At 37.6% G+C, this 20425-nt stretch overlaps 1 protein-coding gene across 1 annotated transcript in view; it reads left to right on the top strand.

Moving 5' to 3' along the window:
* The first annotated feature begins 2088 nt into the window (after positions 1-2088).
* RNF43 (ring finger protein 43) overlaps positions 2089-20425 on the top strand; it is a 63351-nt gene continuing 45014 nt past the window's right edge. Inside the window, exon 1 of the mRNA XM_049635334.1 lies at positions 2089-4336. Within this exon, the coding sequence (XP_049491291.1) occupies positions 4085-4336 (252 nt within the window). The 5' untranslated portion in view covers positions 2089-4084. The remainder of the gene's footprint in view (positions 4337-20425) is intronic.

Here is a 20425-nt window from a genome sequence, read left to right as displayed (position 1 = left end):
CTGTTTAGTTTGATCCTGAGTATCTAAGTGGATATCCAGGTTCATGATACATATTTTCATCATTCCTAGATCTTGGAGTTTCCTCAAGAGAGGGCAACCACATCTATATTTTCTTCCTTCTTTCAACTAAGTGTGTTTATTAACTCTTAGGTTTAGGTCTCTTATTAACTCCTTTCTAAGTTTCAAGCAGGAATAGGTGAGGTAAAGTCCATTAGTAGGTCACTTTTTGTTTAAGATAATTTTGCATATATCAAATATATAGTAATGTGTATTTTGCATTATTTATGCTATACTATTACGCAACATACATAAAATAAAAATATAAAACCACAGATGTAAAAAATTCTCTCTAGAAGAATTAGATATATTCTTTTTTTTAAATTTAATTTATTTTTTAAATTTACATCCAAGTTAGTTAGCATATGGTGCAACAATGATTTCAGGAGTAGATTCCTTAATGCCTCTTACCCATTTAGCCATCCCCCCTCCCACAACCCCTCCAGCAGCCCTCTGTTTGTTCTCCATATTTCAGAGACTTAATGTTTTGTCCCCTTCCCTGTTTTTATATTATTTTTGCTTCCCTTCCCTTATGTTCATCTGTTTTGTATCTTAAAGTCCTCATATGAGTGAAGTCATATGATATTTGTCTTTCTTTGACTAATTTTGCTTAGCATAAGACCCTCTAGTTCCATCCATGTAGTTGCGAAAGGCAAGATTGCATTCTTTTTGATTGAGAATTAGATATATTCTTTTGGAAAGAGCTGTAAAGGTCTATACTTGCATTGTATTCTTAAGGTCCAAGCAACAAAGAAAAATGCTAAATTAAGAATTTATTTTATTCTGCTCTATGTCAGTCATTAGGCCTAAAATGTCAAAAGTGTTCCCATAAACCTTCTCTAGGGAAAAAATGCTCAAGGTGAAGAGAGCTCTTACACTTTTTGCTTTCAGAGGTATTATGTCATTTAAGCTTTACAACCAACCTACAATGCAATTATTGTTATCCACATTTTACAGATGATCAATTTGTATGCTTTCATTTGTAAAATCAAAACATTTTTAAATCTTATATGCTTCTTACCACAATTTAAAACATTAAAGTGTACAGTTCAGTAGTGTTAACCACATTCATACTGTTGTACATTTGTACCATTTGGAAAGATTATTGTCAAAAGGTCAAAAATAAAATGTCTGGCCACAGTCAAATATAATCTGGTAAATATGAAAATTCAAACTTTAGAAACATATATGAGAAATTTTTGCATTCTAATGACAAGGTAACTAAAAGGGTTATATATAATTCATGAATGTGGTTATTAGCCAAAATGGGTTTTCTTTTTGCCTACAGGCTTCTCATTAATCATATATATTTTGCCCCTTTGGTTGCATTTATGACATAGACTTACTTGCAATCTTACATTGAGGGCATAGGTCTGACCTCCCAAAGATGTGGGAAGAAAATAACAGGCTCAAGACCTCTGACATCAACCTGACTAAAAGCTCCATACAGGAACAGTTTTAGAAAGGAGATACTGAATTTAAAGTAAGTAAAAACAGAAGAAAAAGTATGCATAAAATGGACAGAGTTCTTGCCAGGGTAGCAGACATAAGACAGCAGTAAACACTACAGCACTGGATGACTTTATTCTGGCTTTGTGCCACTTACAGACACGAAAGCCCAAAAAGAGCAGAAACCCCTTTGAACTTACATTTGCAAAGCCCTGTGTCCCCTCTTTCATGTTCCGCGTTTTCATTATTTTGTTCTCTTTATTTCTTTATACCACCATTTATGTTCTCTTGGGTGCAATCTGCTTAGATACCTGTTTGAGTGAACCTGACTTACCTGTGGTAGCTTGCTTACCCATTGAACTGGATGCAATTTGGCCGTGGCTCAATAGAGGGAGTAGAGGAGCTGAGAGAGGAGAGAGCAAAAGGACATGTCTGGCTCAGTTAAGTGTGCGCGCACTCCAGCCCTTGCCCTAGCCAGCCAGGAGGAGGAGGGGCGGGAGGGGGGGTGGTTGCCCGTAGCTGCTCCACCCTCACTTTGTGTCAGCAGGTAGAGAGCGTGATTGCAGTCCCAGGGGAGGGAGTCAGAGCTAGAACACCAATTACAAACCACAGGCTTCCTCCTCTAGGGAGTTGATCCAGAATTGTCTTTCTGGAAGGGAAGCACTCGAATCTTTCCGAACTTTCCAAGCCCATCCATGATTCAGAGACACTGCTTTCTCCCTCTGGGATTTTCTGTGTTCCTGGTAGTGAATTGTTGCTGATGTATTTGCTACTTTGCTCCTTTTCTCTCTCAAGATTTGATCATTTTATATGCTGTTCGGGGAGAAAAAGAACTTTTGTTAGAAAGGAGATTTCAGAAATGATTTTGGATCCTTTATAAGTGCTTTTAGAGTCTTGGGAACAGTAGCTCTAACCCTGGAGTAAATGTTTGCCTTTGACCTGCATGGATTATTTTTTCAGGCTGCGGAATTTCTCGGCACCTACCTACAGTGTGGGGCACTTGGTTTGGTTGCAGTGTAAGAAGGTGGAAGAATGAGCTGTACTTGGTTAAGCAGTTGAAACCTTTTTTGAGCAGGACCTATAAAAGCATAATTGAATTTGTTTCACCCCCGTGGATTCCAGTGGGCCCGACAGCGCAACAGGTTTGCAGATTTCTTTTGAAATTCTTATTTTTCTCCCTCTGCCTCAGCAAAAGAAAAGGATCTATGTAACAGGTTCATGTTCAATTGCTTGGCTTTTCAGCACTTTTTCTGAAGACTTTATAAGACTTTTTAACTTGACCTCTGAACACGGCGGGCTTTATGGTTGAAGTGCATTTATATTTACTTAAGGGTGCACATTTTAATATCTTAGAACTCAGATTTTGTTTGTACAAAGACCCAAATTCTCAAGTGTGCCTAGAAATAGCACAGATCTACTCTACTCAGGCTTATTTATACTTTTTCAGGGTGTTCTACTTAGAGCCTGTAGACTAATCACCTCCCTACTCCCCCTATCTTTTATTCCCCGCCCCCTCAAGGAATTTGAAAACGTGTTAGGAATGGTCCTTTGTTTTACTTATGAACCTAGAAAATTACAGATTATAAAATCTGGATAATAAAGTAGTTTCCAAAATCATCTCATGGGAAATCAAAGTACTTGGCATTCTCAAGCAGGAGAATAAAAGCCGGAATCCCTAACAGAGAAAGGAAAATAAAGATAGAAATATCAATTTTAACTGGGAAAAATAATTGGAAAGCTAAACTTCTCAAATATTCTTCAAATTTTGAAAGTTGGAAAAAGCGGTGATACTCAGGATTATCCTGTAATATGTGAAGACATATAAATCAGCATCTAATTTATAGACAAATTTAGGTAGAACATTAAAAATGATAGTATATTTAAGTTCATGAAAAGTATTATAAATTCAATGGGTCTAGAACTTTGGCTACCCTAAAATACAGTTTAATGTGGAAACTTTTATGAATACGTGTTATAGCATCTTTGGACATCCCTCACGGTGTGGCCTGAAATATATTGTACCCTCTCCTTCTCCATTAAAACAAAAATCCTCCTATGACCATTGACAAGTTTTGTGGCTTAAAAAGGACCATCTCTTCATTTTCCGAGCTGGCGTGTTTCACTCTTACCTTCAGTGCATGGCTTTAGTTGTTTACTTTGCCTTGTTTTGTTCATTAACGTTGGATTTAGTGGCTCAGCAACTTGATGCATATGGAAGACCAGCACCAAGTGATCTGACATAATAAAAATTCAGGATGTGACATTCAACCTCAAGCAAAGTTGGAAATCCCAAACAGAAGTGGTGATATCTTTACTAATCATAGTGAAGATGGGAGAAAATGACATCCCTGCAGCAGAAGTGGGCTGAAAACACCTTCTTCTCTGCCAGATCAGGAATGCCACCTGTTCTTGGGAATATACTTTAGAGAAAGGAAGGGCCAAAACTACGACTTGGCTTTCAGAAACTGAAGCATAAATTCTCTTTTCCTCCATATTTGTCTGGATCTGAGAACCTGCATTTGGTATTAGCTAGTGGAAGCAGTATGTATGGCCGAGGTGCATTGCTGCAGCTGGTAGCATGAGTGGTGGCCACCAGCTGCAGCTGGCTGCCCTCTGGCCCTGGCTGCTGATGGCTACCCTGCAGGCAGGCTTTGGACGCACAGGACTGGTATTGGCAGCAGCGGTGGAGTCTGAAAGATCAGCAGAGCAGAAAGCTATTATCAGAGTGATCCCCTTGAAAATGGACCCCACAGGAAAACTGAATCTCACTTTGGAAGGTGTTTTTGCTGGTGTTGCTGAAATAACTCCAGCAGAAGGAAAATTAATGCAGGTAAGGATAACTTTATTATGTTTCACTTTCCATCTGTTCGAAATGTGTCTTTCTTCTTTTGTCTCCCAAACCAAATACCATACAAGAGCTTCTGCTGTTGAGTTTTCTGTTTGTTCCATCTTTTAAGGATATTGCGTTATTGGCATTCTAAAGCAAATTCTTATTCTAAAAAAGAAACATACAAATTCCACATTTTAGAAGATCATCTGCTTATTTTTAACTCTGGTATTACGTTGCCATTTTAGATCCACGTAAGACCTTTCTTTGCAAGTCCAGTACTCTGGACGCTATTTTTTGATAGATTAAATATACGGACTTGTATTTAATTGACATGAGGATCATACTTTATATCCTGATTAAATTTGAAGTGAACACTGAGGAGGTTGATTTTTTTTTTATTGAGTTAAAATTGGTATATAACATTATATTAGTTTCAGGTGTACAACATAATAATTTGATATTGTATGCATTACAAAGTGATCACCACAATAAGTCTAGTTACCATCTGTTACCCATACAATTGTAAGGAGGTTACAATGGTCAGCAGCACCCTGAAATTCTAGAATGCCCTTGGAGCATATCTGATTACTGTGTCACTTTTAAAATTCAGCCAAGCTTGAATGCTATGGCTGGCTTTATACCACGTGGAGCACCCTATAGCTAAGCCCAAAATGGAGAGGACTGAATTACAAAATGGACACAAGGTGTAAACTTGCCTCCTTTGGTCTTGTCTATACATAATTTTATTTTTGAAAAATTTTTAATTTAACATCTATTTTTTATTGACCCACAGATCTTTTCAGACACAGTTTGTTAGGCTTTCAGGCTGTGAATTTTGCCTGTGATTCATTCATAGCCTACTCTTTATGTGTTGAATTTATGAACTGACTGGGTCCATAGCATTTCATAGATGAATTACCATTCCCCATGGTGAAGATAGAGCCCAAAGGGCTATACCTTTTTGCTGTGGCATTCTAGGGTCTTATTCCATAAAATTATGTTGCTTATTGATTATAATTCATTTTATGAAAGGACACTTGCTGTAGCTCTTGGATATAGGTTAAAATGTTATTAAATATGATTTATTCCAGTATCCAAACTCAGATTTTAATTTTGTGATTTGAACAGAACCAAAGTATTGTATGAATTTCAATTTTTGTCTACTTAAAGGAGGTGAGAAAATTTAACAAAGTATAGAACTCTCTTTTCCAAACATGGATTTTAACATATATGATTTAGTGGTTCTTCATGGTCACTTTTTAAGCAATATTTTGAAACTGGGATAAATTAAGTAGAAGAAGAATTGGATGACATGGAAGGCTTAACTATTCAGAGAAATAAACAGGCAAAAATAATGTATCTGGGAAAAATGGCCAAAGGCTTTTTGGATGAGTCTATACATATAATTTGAACTGTAGGATGGAATTAGGAATATTTAAAAATTGAAGTCACAAAGAATTTTGAATATAATTGGAAAGGAGACTTCCTGGCCTTGCCTAGTTAATACCCTAAAGCATGAGGTATGTGTTCCATTTTCATTTTTTACCCTAAGTAGTTTTACTATAGAACCATATTTTAATATCTCTGTGGTCTTTGGGAGCCATACTAAGCTTTGTGTCTTATTAATGTCCTGTGGCAGCATGTTCAATGGGTTAATTATATGCTGTATAAAATAGTGTCTCTTTTCTTTTAAATGTGTTACCTTTTATTATCATAAACCTCTGTGTATTCAGAAAGGAAAAGGTATATAACAGAGACTAGCTGGTGTTCTCTTTGCCATTCATTATTTTACCAATCTTTATCATATCTTCTCTTGCTCTACCCTTTTTCTCTGGTAAATCCTGCCAATCTTTTTATTATTATTATTATTATTATTATTATTAACTATTAACTTTGAGCCTATCAGTATACTTTACACATTGTTTCTTTACTTTGTGAAGAGGGAATTTCATTGTATCTATTATTTAGCAAGGCCTTTCACCCTTTATTATAGGGTGGTTTGCATCATTGGCAATTTTTAGTCTTTCTTCACTTTTTCTGTCCACGTAAGCTTCTTTTAGGTCATTAATAAACTTGTACACAGGTCTAGGATTAATCACTGGACACTGTCAGCATTGGTCTTGGTTTATTGTCTATTAACCGATTCTTAATCCACAATAGCTACTACATTTTCTTAATAGCTTCTTATGAGAGACTTTATTTTAAAAATACAAAGACAACTATTTGAATAATATGCACCAGTTTTTCTTTATCCACTATTTGATTAACTCTTTCAAAGAACTCTAGAGTGGCGATACATGGTTTCTAATTCTAGCATTCATGCTATTTGTTCCTTATCAGATTACACTACAACTCAGGTTTACTCAACTGTGGTTAACCAAGCCTTCCATTTAACTGAAGTTTATATCTCTTAAAGTTGTGCTTTGCTGCACTTTAGTTTGCTTGATAGATAGCTGTAACCTGGTGTCACAAATCTGAAGACAGTCTTCTCTATTGGCTTTGAGGAATTTTGGATAATTCTATGTATCCTTCTGCCTGTGAATTACTCTAGCTGCCTGTTAAGTTTGATTGTCTTCAAAGATGTCGTCAGGTCTTTTTAAGATTGAGGATGTAAGATTGGGGATGTAGGCATTGGGAAATGTAAAAGTACAAGAACAATGATTTTAAAAAATAGTAACCTTGTTATGGTTTCTGGAATTCTCAGAGAGCTTCAGAAAATCTAACATTTCTTTACATTTTGCTCAATTAATCCATGTCAAGGAAATTTTCTAGATTTCCTAATTCTTTGTCTATGTCTGATAAAAAGGACTAGATGATAGTGATTATGATTTATTACTGTTTTTATTTTTCATTTGAGTATATCCTTTTCTCCTGGTTTATACCATTGTAGATGGAAAATGTGCTAGAGCTTATGCATGGCCTAATTGTCCAGTTTTCTGGTTTATTTACCTCTTGTTGAGGTTTATTTCTATTATTTCTAGTAATGGTGTTGCTACCTCTTCTGTAAATGATTACAGTCCTATTTTCTTTTTCAATTCTTGTTCATTATTTATATATGTCATTTGAAGGGCCAACTTGAAATCAATCTTTTTTTAAAAATATTTTTATTTTTTATTTTTTTAAGTTTATTTATTTTTGACAGAGGCAGAGTGGAAGCATGCGCTGGGGAGGGGCAGAGAGAGAGGGAGACACAGAATCTGAAGCAGGCTCCAGGCTCTGAGCTGTCAGCACAGAGCCTGACACGGGGGCTCGAACTCATGAACCGTGAGACCATGACCTGGGCTGAAGTCGGACACTTAACCGACTGAGCCACCCAAGCGCCCCTCAATCTTTTTTCTTAAAGCAAAAAAAAAACCCAAAAAAACAAAAAAACAAAAAAAACAAAAAAAAAACCCAAGAGGATTTTAGCATAGCACAAGAGAGCTCAACAATTCTTTGACTATCACACTCTTCCTGCTCAGCTGGTTGTCTTGGATTTTCTTAGGCTGTAGGATAAAGTTATGATCAAGATTAGAATGTACTGTCCTGTGGCTTCATCCCTACAGTGGGAGTTGTGGTGATTTGGCATTTGGCCACTAACAGTGAACACCTCCTGGACAGATTCCCCCTTACACAGTGTCTCTGCTTGTCCCTTAATTTACCTATTAGTCAACAAGTAGCTATCCTATCTTTGCATTTTTGCTTTATTTGTAGTCAGGGCCTGAAATGAATTATTTGAGGAGGGAGAGAAATCTTAATAGTTAAAGTTTTGGCCAAAGCCAGTGAGACGATGCTTTAGCAAACTGTAGTTGACAAAGTGACTACATTGTGGCTCAAGGGATTTGATTTTAGCTCTGGCTCTGTCACTAAGTAGTTGGGTGATTTGGGTCAAAATAGTTATTACAGTTTTCTAGGCTTTAGATTCCCCATCTGTAAAATTGAGAGATTCAAATATAATAATGCATAGCAAATTCGTGCTATTCAGTTTGCGTGTATTAGCTTATTGCATTCTCATAATAACTTTGTGAGAGAAGCGCAATACTTTTATTCTTCACATTTTACGGATAAGGAAATTGAGGCTCAAATATTAGTATCTGCCAAGGTTATGTGGCTAGTAGGTGGCATAGTTGGAACTTGAACCCGAAAGCCCAAGCTTTTCTTGCTCGAAAATTCTGTACATCAAAGAATGCCACAGATGACTAGAACACCAGTGTAGACTTTGTATATAAATGATTTATTTCCAGACTAGAAAGGAATGAAAATGATGAGTACTAGTTTCTGAGGTTGATCCAGAATACACAGTATCCTGCTAGTTTCTAAGAATCTCTGTATTCTGTATTCATTCTATTTCCCTCATTTGTGTTTCATTTGCAAAGATATTTGTAAATCAGAATGTTTATTTAATTTTTTTTCATGTTTATTTTGAGAGAGAGAGAGAGAGAGAGAGAGAGAGAGAGAGAGAGTACATGAGCAGGGGAAGGGAGACAGATGAGAGAGAGAGAGAGACAGAATTCCAAGCAGGCTCCATGCTGCCAGCACAGAACCTGACATGGGGCTCAATAACATGAACTGCGAGATCATGACCTGAGCTGAAATTAACAGCCAGACACTCAACCGACTGAGCCACCCAGGCACCCAAAGAATGTTTACTTAATCAGTATATACCTTTGTTTTTAATTTAAAATTTTTTTAATGTTTATTTATTTTTGATAGAGAGACAGAGCACGAGTGGGGGAGGGGCAGAGAGAGAGGGAGACAGAATCTAAAGCAGGCTCCAGGCTCCGAGATGTCAGCACAGAACCTGACACAGGGTTCAAATTCATGAATCATGAGATCATGACCTGAGCCAAAGTTGGATGCTCAACTGACTGAGCCACCGAGGCATGCCCAAAGTTTACTTTTTATATGGTATTAAAGACATTTCTGGAGCTCATGGTTTTGTTTTTTTGTTTAAAATTTTTTTTTTAATGTTTATTTTTGAGAGAGACAGAGCGTGAGCAGGGGAAGGGCAGAGAGAGAGGGGATACCGAATCTGAAGCAGGCTTCAGGCTCTGAGCTGTCGGCACAGAGCCTGATGAGGAGCTTGAACTCAGAAGCCGTGAGATCATGACCTGAGCTGAAGTCGGACACTCAACCAACTGAGCCACCCAGATGTCCCTGTTTGTTTTTGTTTTTAATAGAAGGCCCTTTACATTTTATTCATTGGAAAATGTTGGAACTTTTTGGTACTTTTTTTCCCTTTAAATTGCTAAGTACAGTAGAGGAAAAAGATGTTATAAATGAGTGCTGTACTATTATAAATGTCCTGTTAGGAACCAGAATTGGTAGGACAGGGTATTGTTAGAGAAGAGTGTAGTAATGATGTTCCATTGAATTTATATAGTAGTTTTCTTCCAAGAAGCTTAAAATGATTCACAAATACCTGCAAGCCAAATAAGAATAGGTGATATATACTCCATTTTACAGAAAAGGAAACGTAATGGGGGAGAGAAAGCAAATAAATTATCCAAGAACAAAGTTGCACAGAGATGGGCCCAATCTGCTTTGCAGGAGATAAAGGAGTAATCCAATTTTTAAGGTATCCAAGGATATGGATTTCTCTGGGATCAATTCTGCAGAGTGGCAATCCTAAAAAGCTAAAATATTGTCAAAGAGTGAAATATCTACTCTATTTGAGCCTATGTTGCTCAGTGTGATAATTCAGTCAAAAAACTATTGGTGAAGCAATTTGCCAACTTTATGTCTCAAAAAGCCCTATGAGCCACTGCTCTAACCTGCATTCATTGTTCTTTTCAGCATTGTTATTACGGTAAAAGTCAAAGTCTTTGCAACGACTGGTAAGGCTCATCAGGATCTGACCTGGCATTCTGATGTTTTGCTTCTGCCCTCACTCAGTTCTCATCGCTCTGACCTCCTTGCTGTCCTTCAGTTAAACCAGGCATACTCCCACCTTGGGGCCTTTCCACATGCCAGTCCCACTTATGGGATTTATGCCCCAGGTATTTTCTTCTCTTAGTCTCTCAAATGTCACCCCCCCCAAGTGTCAAATATGTCACCTTCTCAGTGAGGTCTTCCTAGACCATCCTATTCTGAAGGGCTCTTCCTATTCCCTCTGGGGCTCATATTCTCCTTCTCTGCTTTGTTTTTCTTTATAAACTTATCGCCATGTAACATATTGTAGTATTTTACTTTTGTACTTGTCTCTGCCCCCTCCGTGAAATATGAGCTCTGTGAAAGTAGGGATTTTTGTCTTCTTAGTTCAGAGCTATATTCTTGGGAGTAATGCCTTAGTATACTTAGTGCCTTAGACATAATACGTACTCAATAAACATTTATTGAATAAATGTAAGGAACATGATGGTGGTGCTAAGTAACTCTAATAGCTGGGAGATAACTTTAGGATAAAACAGATTTATTATGTCATCACATTTCTAAGTATACTGTGAGGTCAATTATTTTGAGTGCTTTCGGTTTGAAAGAACATGCTCTATTCCTTTACTCTGACTTATAGACAGCATAGTAGCTCCTTGATTGCCTCTTCCAAATTGTAAACATGGCTATAATCAATACATTTGCGGTGCTCCTTTACACAGTATTTTTACACAACATTTATTTGATTTAATAGATAGCTCAACATCTGCTTTTTAGGAAATTCTGATTTTCCAAGAAAGATTTATTGAGATATTGACTTTAAATCTGTGATTATCAGATATTGGTGTATATCCAAAGGACCTCACCTTCTTAATCCTTAAGCTTGTGATTCCTAATTCTGGTTTTGAGCTACCCTAACACAGTGATTCTTTATCCTTTTTTGGTGCCACAGACCCCTTTGAAGATTTGAGAAAAATTGCTGACTACATGTATTTGAACATATAATTTTGCATAAAATCTCAGTGAGTTGAATCTTTGAGATGTAGGGATCTAAGGACTCCAGATTAATGGCTGCTATCCTAGAACAATCCCTATTATTTCAAGAAATGATATCAAATTCTCAAAACTAATTTACCCTCAATTTACTTAATTTAAAAAGTATTTATAGGACGCCTGGGTGGCTCAGTTGGTTAAGCGTGTGACTTTGCCTCGGGTCATGGTCTTGTGGTTCGTGGGTTCAAGCCCCGCATTGAACTGACGGCCTGCTTCAGATCCTCTGTCCTCCTCTCTCCCTTTGCCCCTCCCCCACTCCTCTCTCTCTCCCTCTCAAAAATAAATAAACACTAAAAAAAGTATTTGTATATATTACTTGAAGTCAAACAGACAACAATATTATTAGGCAGTTATAAGAAGGTTGGCCTAAGATTACCTCAGATGTAAAAATTGGCATATGACAAAGATCTGCTCATGTTTATTTAGTGAAGGAATTGTGCTTTCCAAATATTAAGTGAAACTCCATCAATTCAAGAAATGCTTACAACCCTTTCATCATGGTGGTTTCACTAAAAGGTCCATAAGAATGAAGGATATTTTACTGATTTGTTTTGATGTAGGTAGAACAATTGTAGCTGTATATGTCCGTTTGATTACTAAATTCAAAAAACAGAGGCTGTAACACTAACTTTGGTTACTTTCTATTTTTTTGGTTTCTATCCTTTAAGCTTCACTTCTACCCTAGGGTAGAATTCTTTGAGCCCTTAAAATTTGCTATAATGGAAAACTTTGAATCTTTCTTAAAAAGGTTTATTCTTGCTAAGCTACTTTATATACTCTAATTTTTGTCTGGGCTCTAAACATTACAGTTCATGAATACATTTTGTTTTGATACTTTTTAGTAAGAGTTTGTGTTTAATATGCAAATTCAGGAACACCAAAATAATAAAAATGATTTAAGTTAGAGGGTTTTTTTTCCTGAGAATTATAAACACAAGGCTCACATTTTCCTTGGAGATAGGACATTAGATTCTTTAGAAATTCTAATTCCTGAAGGCAGCTTGGGTAGCTCAGTTGGTTAAGCGTCCCACTCTTGATTTCAGCTCAGGTCATGATCTCATAGTTTGCAGGTTCAAGTCCCGCATTGGGCTCTATGCTGGCAGCATAGAGCCTGCTTGGGATTCTCCCTCCCTCTCTCTCTCTCTCTCTGCCCCTTCCCCACTCATGCTCTCTTTCTCTGTCTCTCACTCAAAAAAAAAAAAAAAAAAAATCAAATCAAATCCCTGGATTTTGAAGCAGTGGTAGTTAAGACAGCATTATAACTATCTTCAAGACCACTGTATGTTTTTTTTTTAAATCTAGGATACTTCTGTTATGATGGAAATCAACCATAATATAACTGTAATTTAAGTAGCATATTCAGTTATCATATGCCTGTCAATTTCGTGCATGCTTATATATCAAAAGGTTACTATTATGCATATTTAAATATATGATAATTGAGAAACACTGTTGCTATTGTTATTTCTGTAGAATAATTTGGATGAGACTGAAGGCCTTATGTTTTACGCCTATTTATCTTGCTAGTTCCTAAAAACTGATTATGGATTCCCATTCTTTTTTCCCTAAAAAGTACAGTTTGTGTACAGTCTTGTGAATTAGCCACTCAGAAAAATATTTTACATGATTCAGGTTTTAGGTTTTAGGTCCTTTAATTTTTGTATCTTCTATCTAGAACCATATAGGTATCTGACTTTACAATTCTGTGGCCAGTTTTTTTTAAACTTGGTGAAATACTTCTTTGGACTTACACTAGAATTAAGTCCTATTCAGTTTTCCATACCTATGGTAAAATACAGTTTGGAGAGGGGAAGGGCAGAAGGGCAGCCTATTCCATTTATAAAATATAACCAGCAAATTTCAAGCTAGAAAAACACCTAATCCAATCATTTGATTTTACAGATGAAGAAATAGACTCAGATTAGTAGTTTGCCAAGGAGCTGCCAATCTACTGCCATATCTTACTGGCCAGCATTTTTAGCAAACCGTATTTATTTATTTATTTTAAACTTTTTAGGGGGTCATTGCAAGGAGATTAAAAAGCAGATGTTGGCAGAGATTTTCCCCTGAGCATTCCATTAAGAAGATATTATAAACTGCCATAGGGTCTTTCTCCTCTTTGATCCCTAGTCAACCAGAAGGCATACTTTAAAATAAGTGAACAAACATAAAGTATCTTACCACAACTTAGCATTACTTCACATGGTGCTTATGTCATTTATTCTGCTGTAGAGCCACTGTGCACCACATGGCCTGTTGACCTGGATTGTCTCCTCAAAGCAGTGGAGGCTTCTTATGAAATCTAGGCCAAGAACCATACCCAGACTGGGGGCAGCACTGGAGTCTCTCAGTGTCTTATAATATGGATCTCCTAGTGCGTACCAAACACTATGGCAGTTCCTGTAGGAGTACAAAGCACAGGACCCTAGCCTAGTCCATCGGGGGAGAACAGCAGAAGCCAGTATGAGATGAATGCCAAGCAAGAGGCTCAGGCATAGATGCTCTAGAGTGCTGATTTTCATTCTTTCAGGAGTCTTTCAAATGACTGTGGTAGTTCTGTTTCACAGTCCCCTAGGGCCAAAGGAAAAACAAACAAAAAACACAAAATTTTAACCCAGACAACTTCAAGTGGCTTAAAGCTAGAGGACAAGTACAACCCAAACAATCATACCTTCTAATTTTACTGTTATCAGTTAAATATAGGTTATAATATTGTCTGTGTAAATATTCCTGTATGTATAATACTCATCTGTAGCATTTTCTTTAGAAATGCTACATTTTCTTTAGTTAGTTGAACTAAACACCATGGTTTTCTTCTCAAGTTGCAAACTGTCTTTCTAAAATGTACAAGAAGTTTCTGTTAAGTTGTAGTGAAATTAAAACAGAACATTTAGCTTTAAACAGAATGCAACGTATTAGTTCTGTTTGAATGGAGAATCTCAGTAGCTCAGTTTTAATTCTTTAATAACTGCATAAAAGAAGAAATAAATACTATGTAAAAGGTGAATATTTGAATATCATCTCTATTCAGCAAAATTTATTTCTAATTTTTTTTAACGTTTACTCATTTTTGAGAGAGACAGAGAGAGACAGAGCGCAAGTGGGGGAGAGAGAGGGAGACACAGAATCTGAAGCAGGCTCCAGGCTCTGAGCCGTCAGCACAGAGCCCAATGTGGGGCTTGAACCACAAACCACGAAATCATGAACTGAGCCGAAGTTGGACACTTAACCGACTAAGCCAACCACGCACCCCCAGCAAAATTTGTTCATAATACCAAGATGTTAAAAAATTATTGACTTTAGTCCTCTGTATCTGTTATTTCCATTCTTTAAAATGTGTTGTGATTTTAGTATAATATGAGGAATATAGACACTTAACTCTAGAAGAATGTACATATCTGCTATGAGAACAGCAACAGGTTATTACCTGCTCTGAAGTTAGTAAACTGTATGGTTATACATCATATATTTTGATCATTGGAGATTATGTGGAGTGCAATTGTCCCCTTTGTAACTATGCAAAGTCCCTAGGTGCCTCATGACCATTTAAAAAATAAGAGTAAGTTGTGAAACCTATCATCTGTTGGGGTATGGTTGGTCGGTAAGTAAATAATCTTTAAGATCCTTTCCAGCTCTAAACATTGAGAGTTTATGTTTACTTTAGAAATAGACTTATTGTATTAAAGAGACATGTAACTTGCTTATTGATTTCTCTTCCCTGAGATAAAATTTGTTTTGTAGGTGGTACAAAAATCTGACCAAATTCCTTAAAATCACACAACAGATTGGTAGCAAAACGAAGTGTCAGACTCAGGTGCACTCTGGGTCCTCTGGTCCTATACTGTCTTTACATTCAGTTACACACACAAAAAGGAATTTTTCTCTGGAGATTTAGATTTTAAAATATCTGTTGTGGATTGAGGACCCTTATTCTAAATTCTTCATCAAGGTGTCTCAGTGATCAAACCACACTGACTTCAATCATGAGCCTACATCTAAGTGAATCTGAACCTTTGGAAAGGCTTGGAAAAGCCACGTATAACCTAGAGCCAGTCTGGACCATAGTAGTAAAGGAGGATGATGCATCTGATTCTAAAATATTTGGGGGGGGGGGTGCCTGGGTGGCTCAGTCGGTTAAACGTCCGACTTGAGCTCAGGTCATGATCTGATCTGTGAGTTCGAGCCCCGCGTTGAGCTCTGTGCTGACCGCTCGGAGCCTGGAGCCTGCTTCAGATTCTGTGTCTCTGTGTCTCCTTCTCTCTCTGCCCCTTCCCCACTCCTCTGTCTCTTTCTGTCTCAAAAATAAATAAAAACATTTTAAAAAAATTAAAAAAATATTTGGTAAAGTTGAATTATTGGAGATAAGCTAACTAATTACACTAGAAATAAGACTTTCAGAGCAGCTGGTAGGTGTTCATGTGTGGGGCTGTGGGATAGAGCTCTAGTATATAAGCATCTGGAGGCATCTGGGAGGAGTGGAAATGGGGCCATATGATTAGTAACTATGCCTTGTTATTAAACCGTGACTTTCTGCATTGTACATCCTCAGAGTTGGAAAACTTCCGCTGGCAAAAAAAGAAGAGAAGGGCTGCGGTGCTGTTACTGAGGGCCATACAGTAGACACAAAAGCGCCTTCTTAGAGGCCTGCAGCAGAGGCAGCTTGTACAGGCAGGCCCAGTCCTCTCAAAGACTGGGAATCGGATTCTTTCCCCAGGGGGTTTCCAACTAGTTTGCACTTCAGAAAAATCTTTTCTTTCTCCTGCTGTTCACGCCCTGCAAAGAATTTTCTTCCAACCAAAGAAATTGTTTTATAATCAAAGATCCTTGTCCTTAGTTGGACATCAAAGAAAGTTTGGAGGAGACTGGGGGATTATGTGAATGCCTCGAATTTATTTTGAATGCAAACTTGCAACATTAGCAGGCCCCCCAAAGAATATACTCATCTCAGACTTGGGAGAGAGCCTAATATAACTAAGTCTGTATTCTTCCTTGGTTGGATGTGCCCCGGTAAGATACAAATGAGTTGAATAGCTCTATCTGGACTTAATGCCTGTATGTTTGGTTCTTGAGGGTCTTACTGGAAGAGAGACTCTTACTCCACCTGCCCTTTTAAAACCTGATATTGGGAAACGTGAACATTTGTTGGCAAACTTGAAACAACAACAACAAAAATCTTTTTTAACCTTCAACACTTCAACTCTTGGGAATTTGGGGTTTCTCCCAGGGCAGTTGATGATATCACCAATGTAGGGAGCCACATTCCCTGCATTCTCTGCTGTCTCCGAGGTGTTGATGATGTCATTTTCTCTCACAAAGGAAAACCTCAGTACCCCGAGGGCTTGAACTCAGGTCTTGGCAGGTAAATGAAGGAGGAACTTACTTCTGGGTTTAAACTGTTTGGCACAACCATGTTAAGTACTAGGGAGAATTAACACTGTAACTTTAAGAAATTATTTTCTGGGTCAGAGCAATGATTGATTTAATATTTTGGTTCTTGCAATTGGGACATTTATAGGCTGTTGTTCTAAGACATTATGGCAGCTCCTCCTCCTCCTTCTTTTAGAGAAAAAGAGTGAGAGTGTGAGTGGGGGATAGGGGCAGAGGGAGAGAGAGCCTAAGCAGGCTCCACACTCAGTGAGGAGCTGATGCAGGACTCTAGGATCCCATGACCCTAGGATCATGACCTAAGCCGAAATCAGGAGTTGGATGCTCAACCGACTGAAGGGCTCCTTCTTAAATATCCTCTGAGTCTATGAATTTTTCCAAGCTTTTCTGGAATCCAGTTATAAATTATCTGACTTTCCTTCCTAAAGCAGATTAACAACAACAAAAACAAGAATTAGAAAAAAATAAAGTGATGGATAGGACAGATTTAGGCAGAATTATGCCCTGGGCAAAGTACATTCTTGTTATTTTAATCTTCGCTCTGTGGTTATGAACAGAAGAGAGTATTTGGTCTAGGAGACGTCCAATCTCTTCTGTCCCTTCACTGCAACCACAAAGTAGTGGTTGGAAATAGAATTCCAGGAACACCAAAAATGCTCACAGTTTCCAATAGTGGCAGCTCCAGTGCCCCAACAAGGATTCTTTGAGCACTCTTCCTCAGAAACTTCTTGTGGTGTCCTTGTGGTTAGGAGCCTACATCATCAATCACAAAGGCTTGTCCTGAAGACAAACCTGGTAAAAATGTCAGTTGTCTATCTTTGCCACCAAAAACAATCCTTTATGTTTTTACTCTGTTTTAAACGAATATGCTCTATAGGTTTTTAGAGGAAGACAGTTTCTTTGAAGGAATCATCAACTGGCCATTCTCACAAAATTTTAAATGCACTAGTTTGTTCTAGAAAGGTAAGTCAGGAGGTATAGGTTAGGCAGGATTTGACAGAGGTTTTTATTCCACTCAGCAGTGTTAAACTAACTTCCCTGTGTTACTCCAATGCAGACATTAGATTATAGTTTTGGGTTTTTTTTTTACACTAAGAATATATGGGTAAAATTCACTGAAATACAAGAATATCCCTTTAGTTTATATAGGGGAACAGGGAATTGAACTGAAGGGAAGATCCTGACCTGCAACTCTTCATTGTTATAATCTGATGTCTCCTGAGCTGATATGTACTGGAACTAAATTAATATTATTATATGAAATGCCCTAGTTTTTGCAGCAAAGGTATGGAACAGGATTTGGCATTTTGTTTCCATTTTTATTGTTTTGTTTTCTAAAGGGAAGTTTGAGTTGGAGCCTGTCTGGCAGGATTTCATACTTCTACCAAACCACCTGCCCTGGCAGAGACAATGGAATCAAAAGTCAAGTTCTTTATGGAATCAAAAGTCAAGTTCTTTATGGCTGCACCTACCTTGTCAGCGCTACCAGAAGATCTGGTTTTCTCCTGTAGCCAAACTCTACCCAGAAACTATAGCATTTGGCACCTAAACAGTGGGTACATATACCCCAAAACTTGGATGTCCCAATTTTAGGAGGACACTAGTACTAGTTCTCCACTGACATCTAAGGTAGTCTTTTGTATTGCATTCAGTGACTATTTTATTACTTATCAAATGGAAGAGATGTAACTTTCTGGTTCACTGGTTTTTAAGATTTTTGTCAGGATCTATCAACGATGATGATGATGAATCATTTGGTAATTTATGTGTAGAAATTGCCTTGCACAATTATGTCTCTGCTAAGCATGAAGGAGAATTTGAACTATCTAAAAGAGATCAGGAACATGATCTCCAAAGTCAGAACACCATGCAGTGTTTGCCGGGAGAAGAAGCTACCATTTGTCCCTGCTGCTCTTTCCATCTCCCAGAAATGTAAGTCACTCTCTGGGTCACCAGGTGAATGCTCTCTGATTAGGTAATTGTTTTGGAGGCCATCTAACTTCCATGATGAGGACATTTTCCTTTTGAATTATCAGCGTGTATTTTGGGTTCGCTTAGGGTAGAGTTACTTCATTATGTTCTAACTTTATGTATAACTGGAGGCCTTCTGGCCTAAGAACATAATTTCTGTCACCAATCAGATCATTGAAAATAACACACCCACCAAACTCTTTGCACAGTATTTACATATAATGATATAATATAATAAGGCATAAAGGGTGTTCTAAAATGAGTGGCAACATCTCACAGTAAAAAGAGTTCTCAGTAGTCTTGTGTTTTAATCACAGCTCTAATCCTTAAGGAAAATTGTTGAACTTCTTTGAGTCTGTATCCTCATGATTAAAATGGGGATAATAGTAATAGTCTGCCGACCTGAAATGAAATGAGGATTGTCTTTGGAAATTACAAATGTAAGGTATTATTATTATTATTAATAGTAATTAGACTTGAGCTCTTTCTTATTCACCTAATGACTGTTAAGAAATATGAAGTTTCAGGGTTATGGAGTTAAGCTCAGTTAACCTATTTGAATTCAATTTGGCATTATCCTGAAATAACTAAGTATAAGACTATATTTTTTATGTGACTAAAAAGACAAAGCTTTAGATTCAAAATTTGTGGGTTAAAGGGCTGATTAAATGTTACCATAATGTAGTGGCAGGTAGCCTTAATGGCTTAGAGAATGACTAATGGCATATATGTTCTAGGGTGGGAACTTAAGTCCTGTTATGGCCTTGCTTGTGCCATGGTGAATCACTTGCCCTCCCTGGACCTTTGTACATGTGGCTGTTCTGTATTGGTGAGCCCATTAAGTTCCTTCCAGGACCAATGAGGTGGTCACTGACACAACACAACACAGCTACTTTCTAAGTTTTTACTTCTCAGCGTCAGAGGGATCCTAGAACCATATTATACATACTACTCTTACATTTTCCCTTTTGGAAATTTTGGAGTATTCTTTTCATTGCTGCTGCCGTGAAATGATTGCTCAGAATGCTGAAGCTCTCAGCCTCCTGTGTAGGTTTACAGTTGTTTTCTAAGGGATAGAAGGAAAGGAGTTCAGGATTGAGAAGGGAACTAATTTACCCAGTTCATTATACTTGTACTGTGCTGGTCCCAACATGTTGTTCTTTGAAGCTTGGCAGATAAGGTTCTAAAGCCTGCTTGGAAATTATCCCACAGGTCCCTGAGACTCCCAGTTCCCCATCTGAGAAGTATTAGATCAAAATGAGAATAAACAGTTTTAAGCATAGCACCTATCAAATATTTGTAGCCCGGAAATCATTTTTGGGTAAAGATATCCTTTGAGGCATCTCAGAGACTAATATTCTGCACTATGGAAAAATCTGTATTCCATGCAGTTACTTTATGAAGTCTACCCCCAAAATAGGTAAATAATGGGATAAAGGTAATTATGGGGTTTCTCATCTTTTCTGCTTGCCTGTTCCTTGTTGTGATTAAACACATGTGGCTTATAACTCTTTTAGAAACCAACTGAATTACCATTATTATACTTTCAACACTTGCATGGTATTATAATCCATTTCAATCATAGTGCAATATAGTGGGAGTCAGGAGACAAGTGTGTATGGGGATGATGGAGAGGGCAAATGTTTTCTCTTGTGTTGGTTTTGAGAAGTGTCTTTCTTCTCTTAAGGTATTTCTTGGGGAGGGGCGCTTGGGTGGCTCAGTTGGTTAAGCATCTGACTTTGGTTTGGCTCAGGTCAGGATCTCACGGTTCATGGCTTCAAGCTCCGTGTTGGGCTCTGCACTGACAGCTCAGAACCTGGAGCCTGCTTC

The sequence above is a fragment of the Panthera uncia genome, chromosome E1 (assembly GCF_023721935.1).
Source record: "Panthera uncia isolate 11264 chromosome E1, Puncia_PCG_1.0, whole genome shotgun sequence".
Taxonomy (NCBI): Eukaryota; Metazoa; Chordata; class Mammalia; order Carnivora; family Felidae; genus Panthera; species Panthera uncia.
Note: the sequence above shows the minus strand (reverse complement) of the source record. Positions and strands in the feature narration are given on the sequence as shown.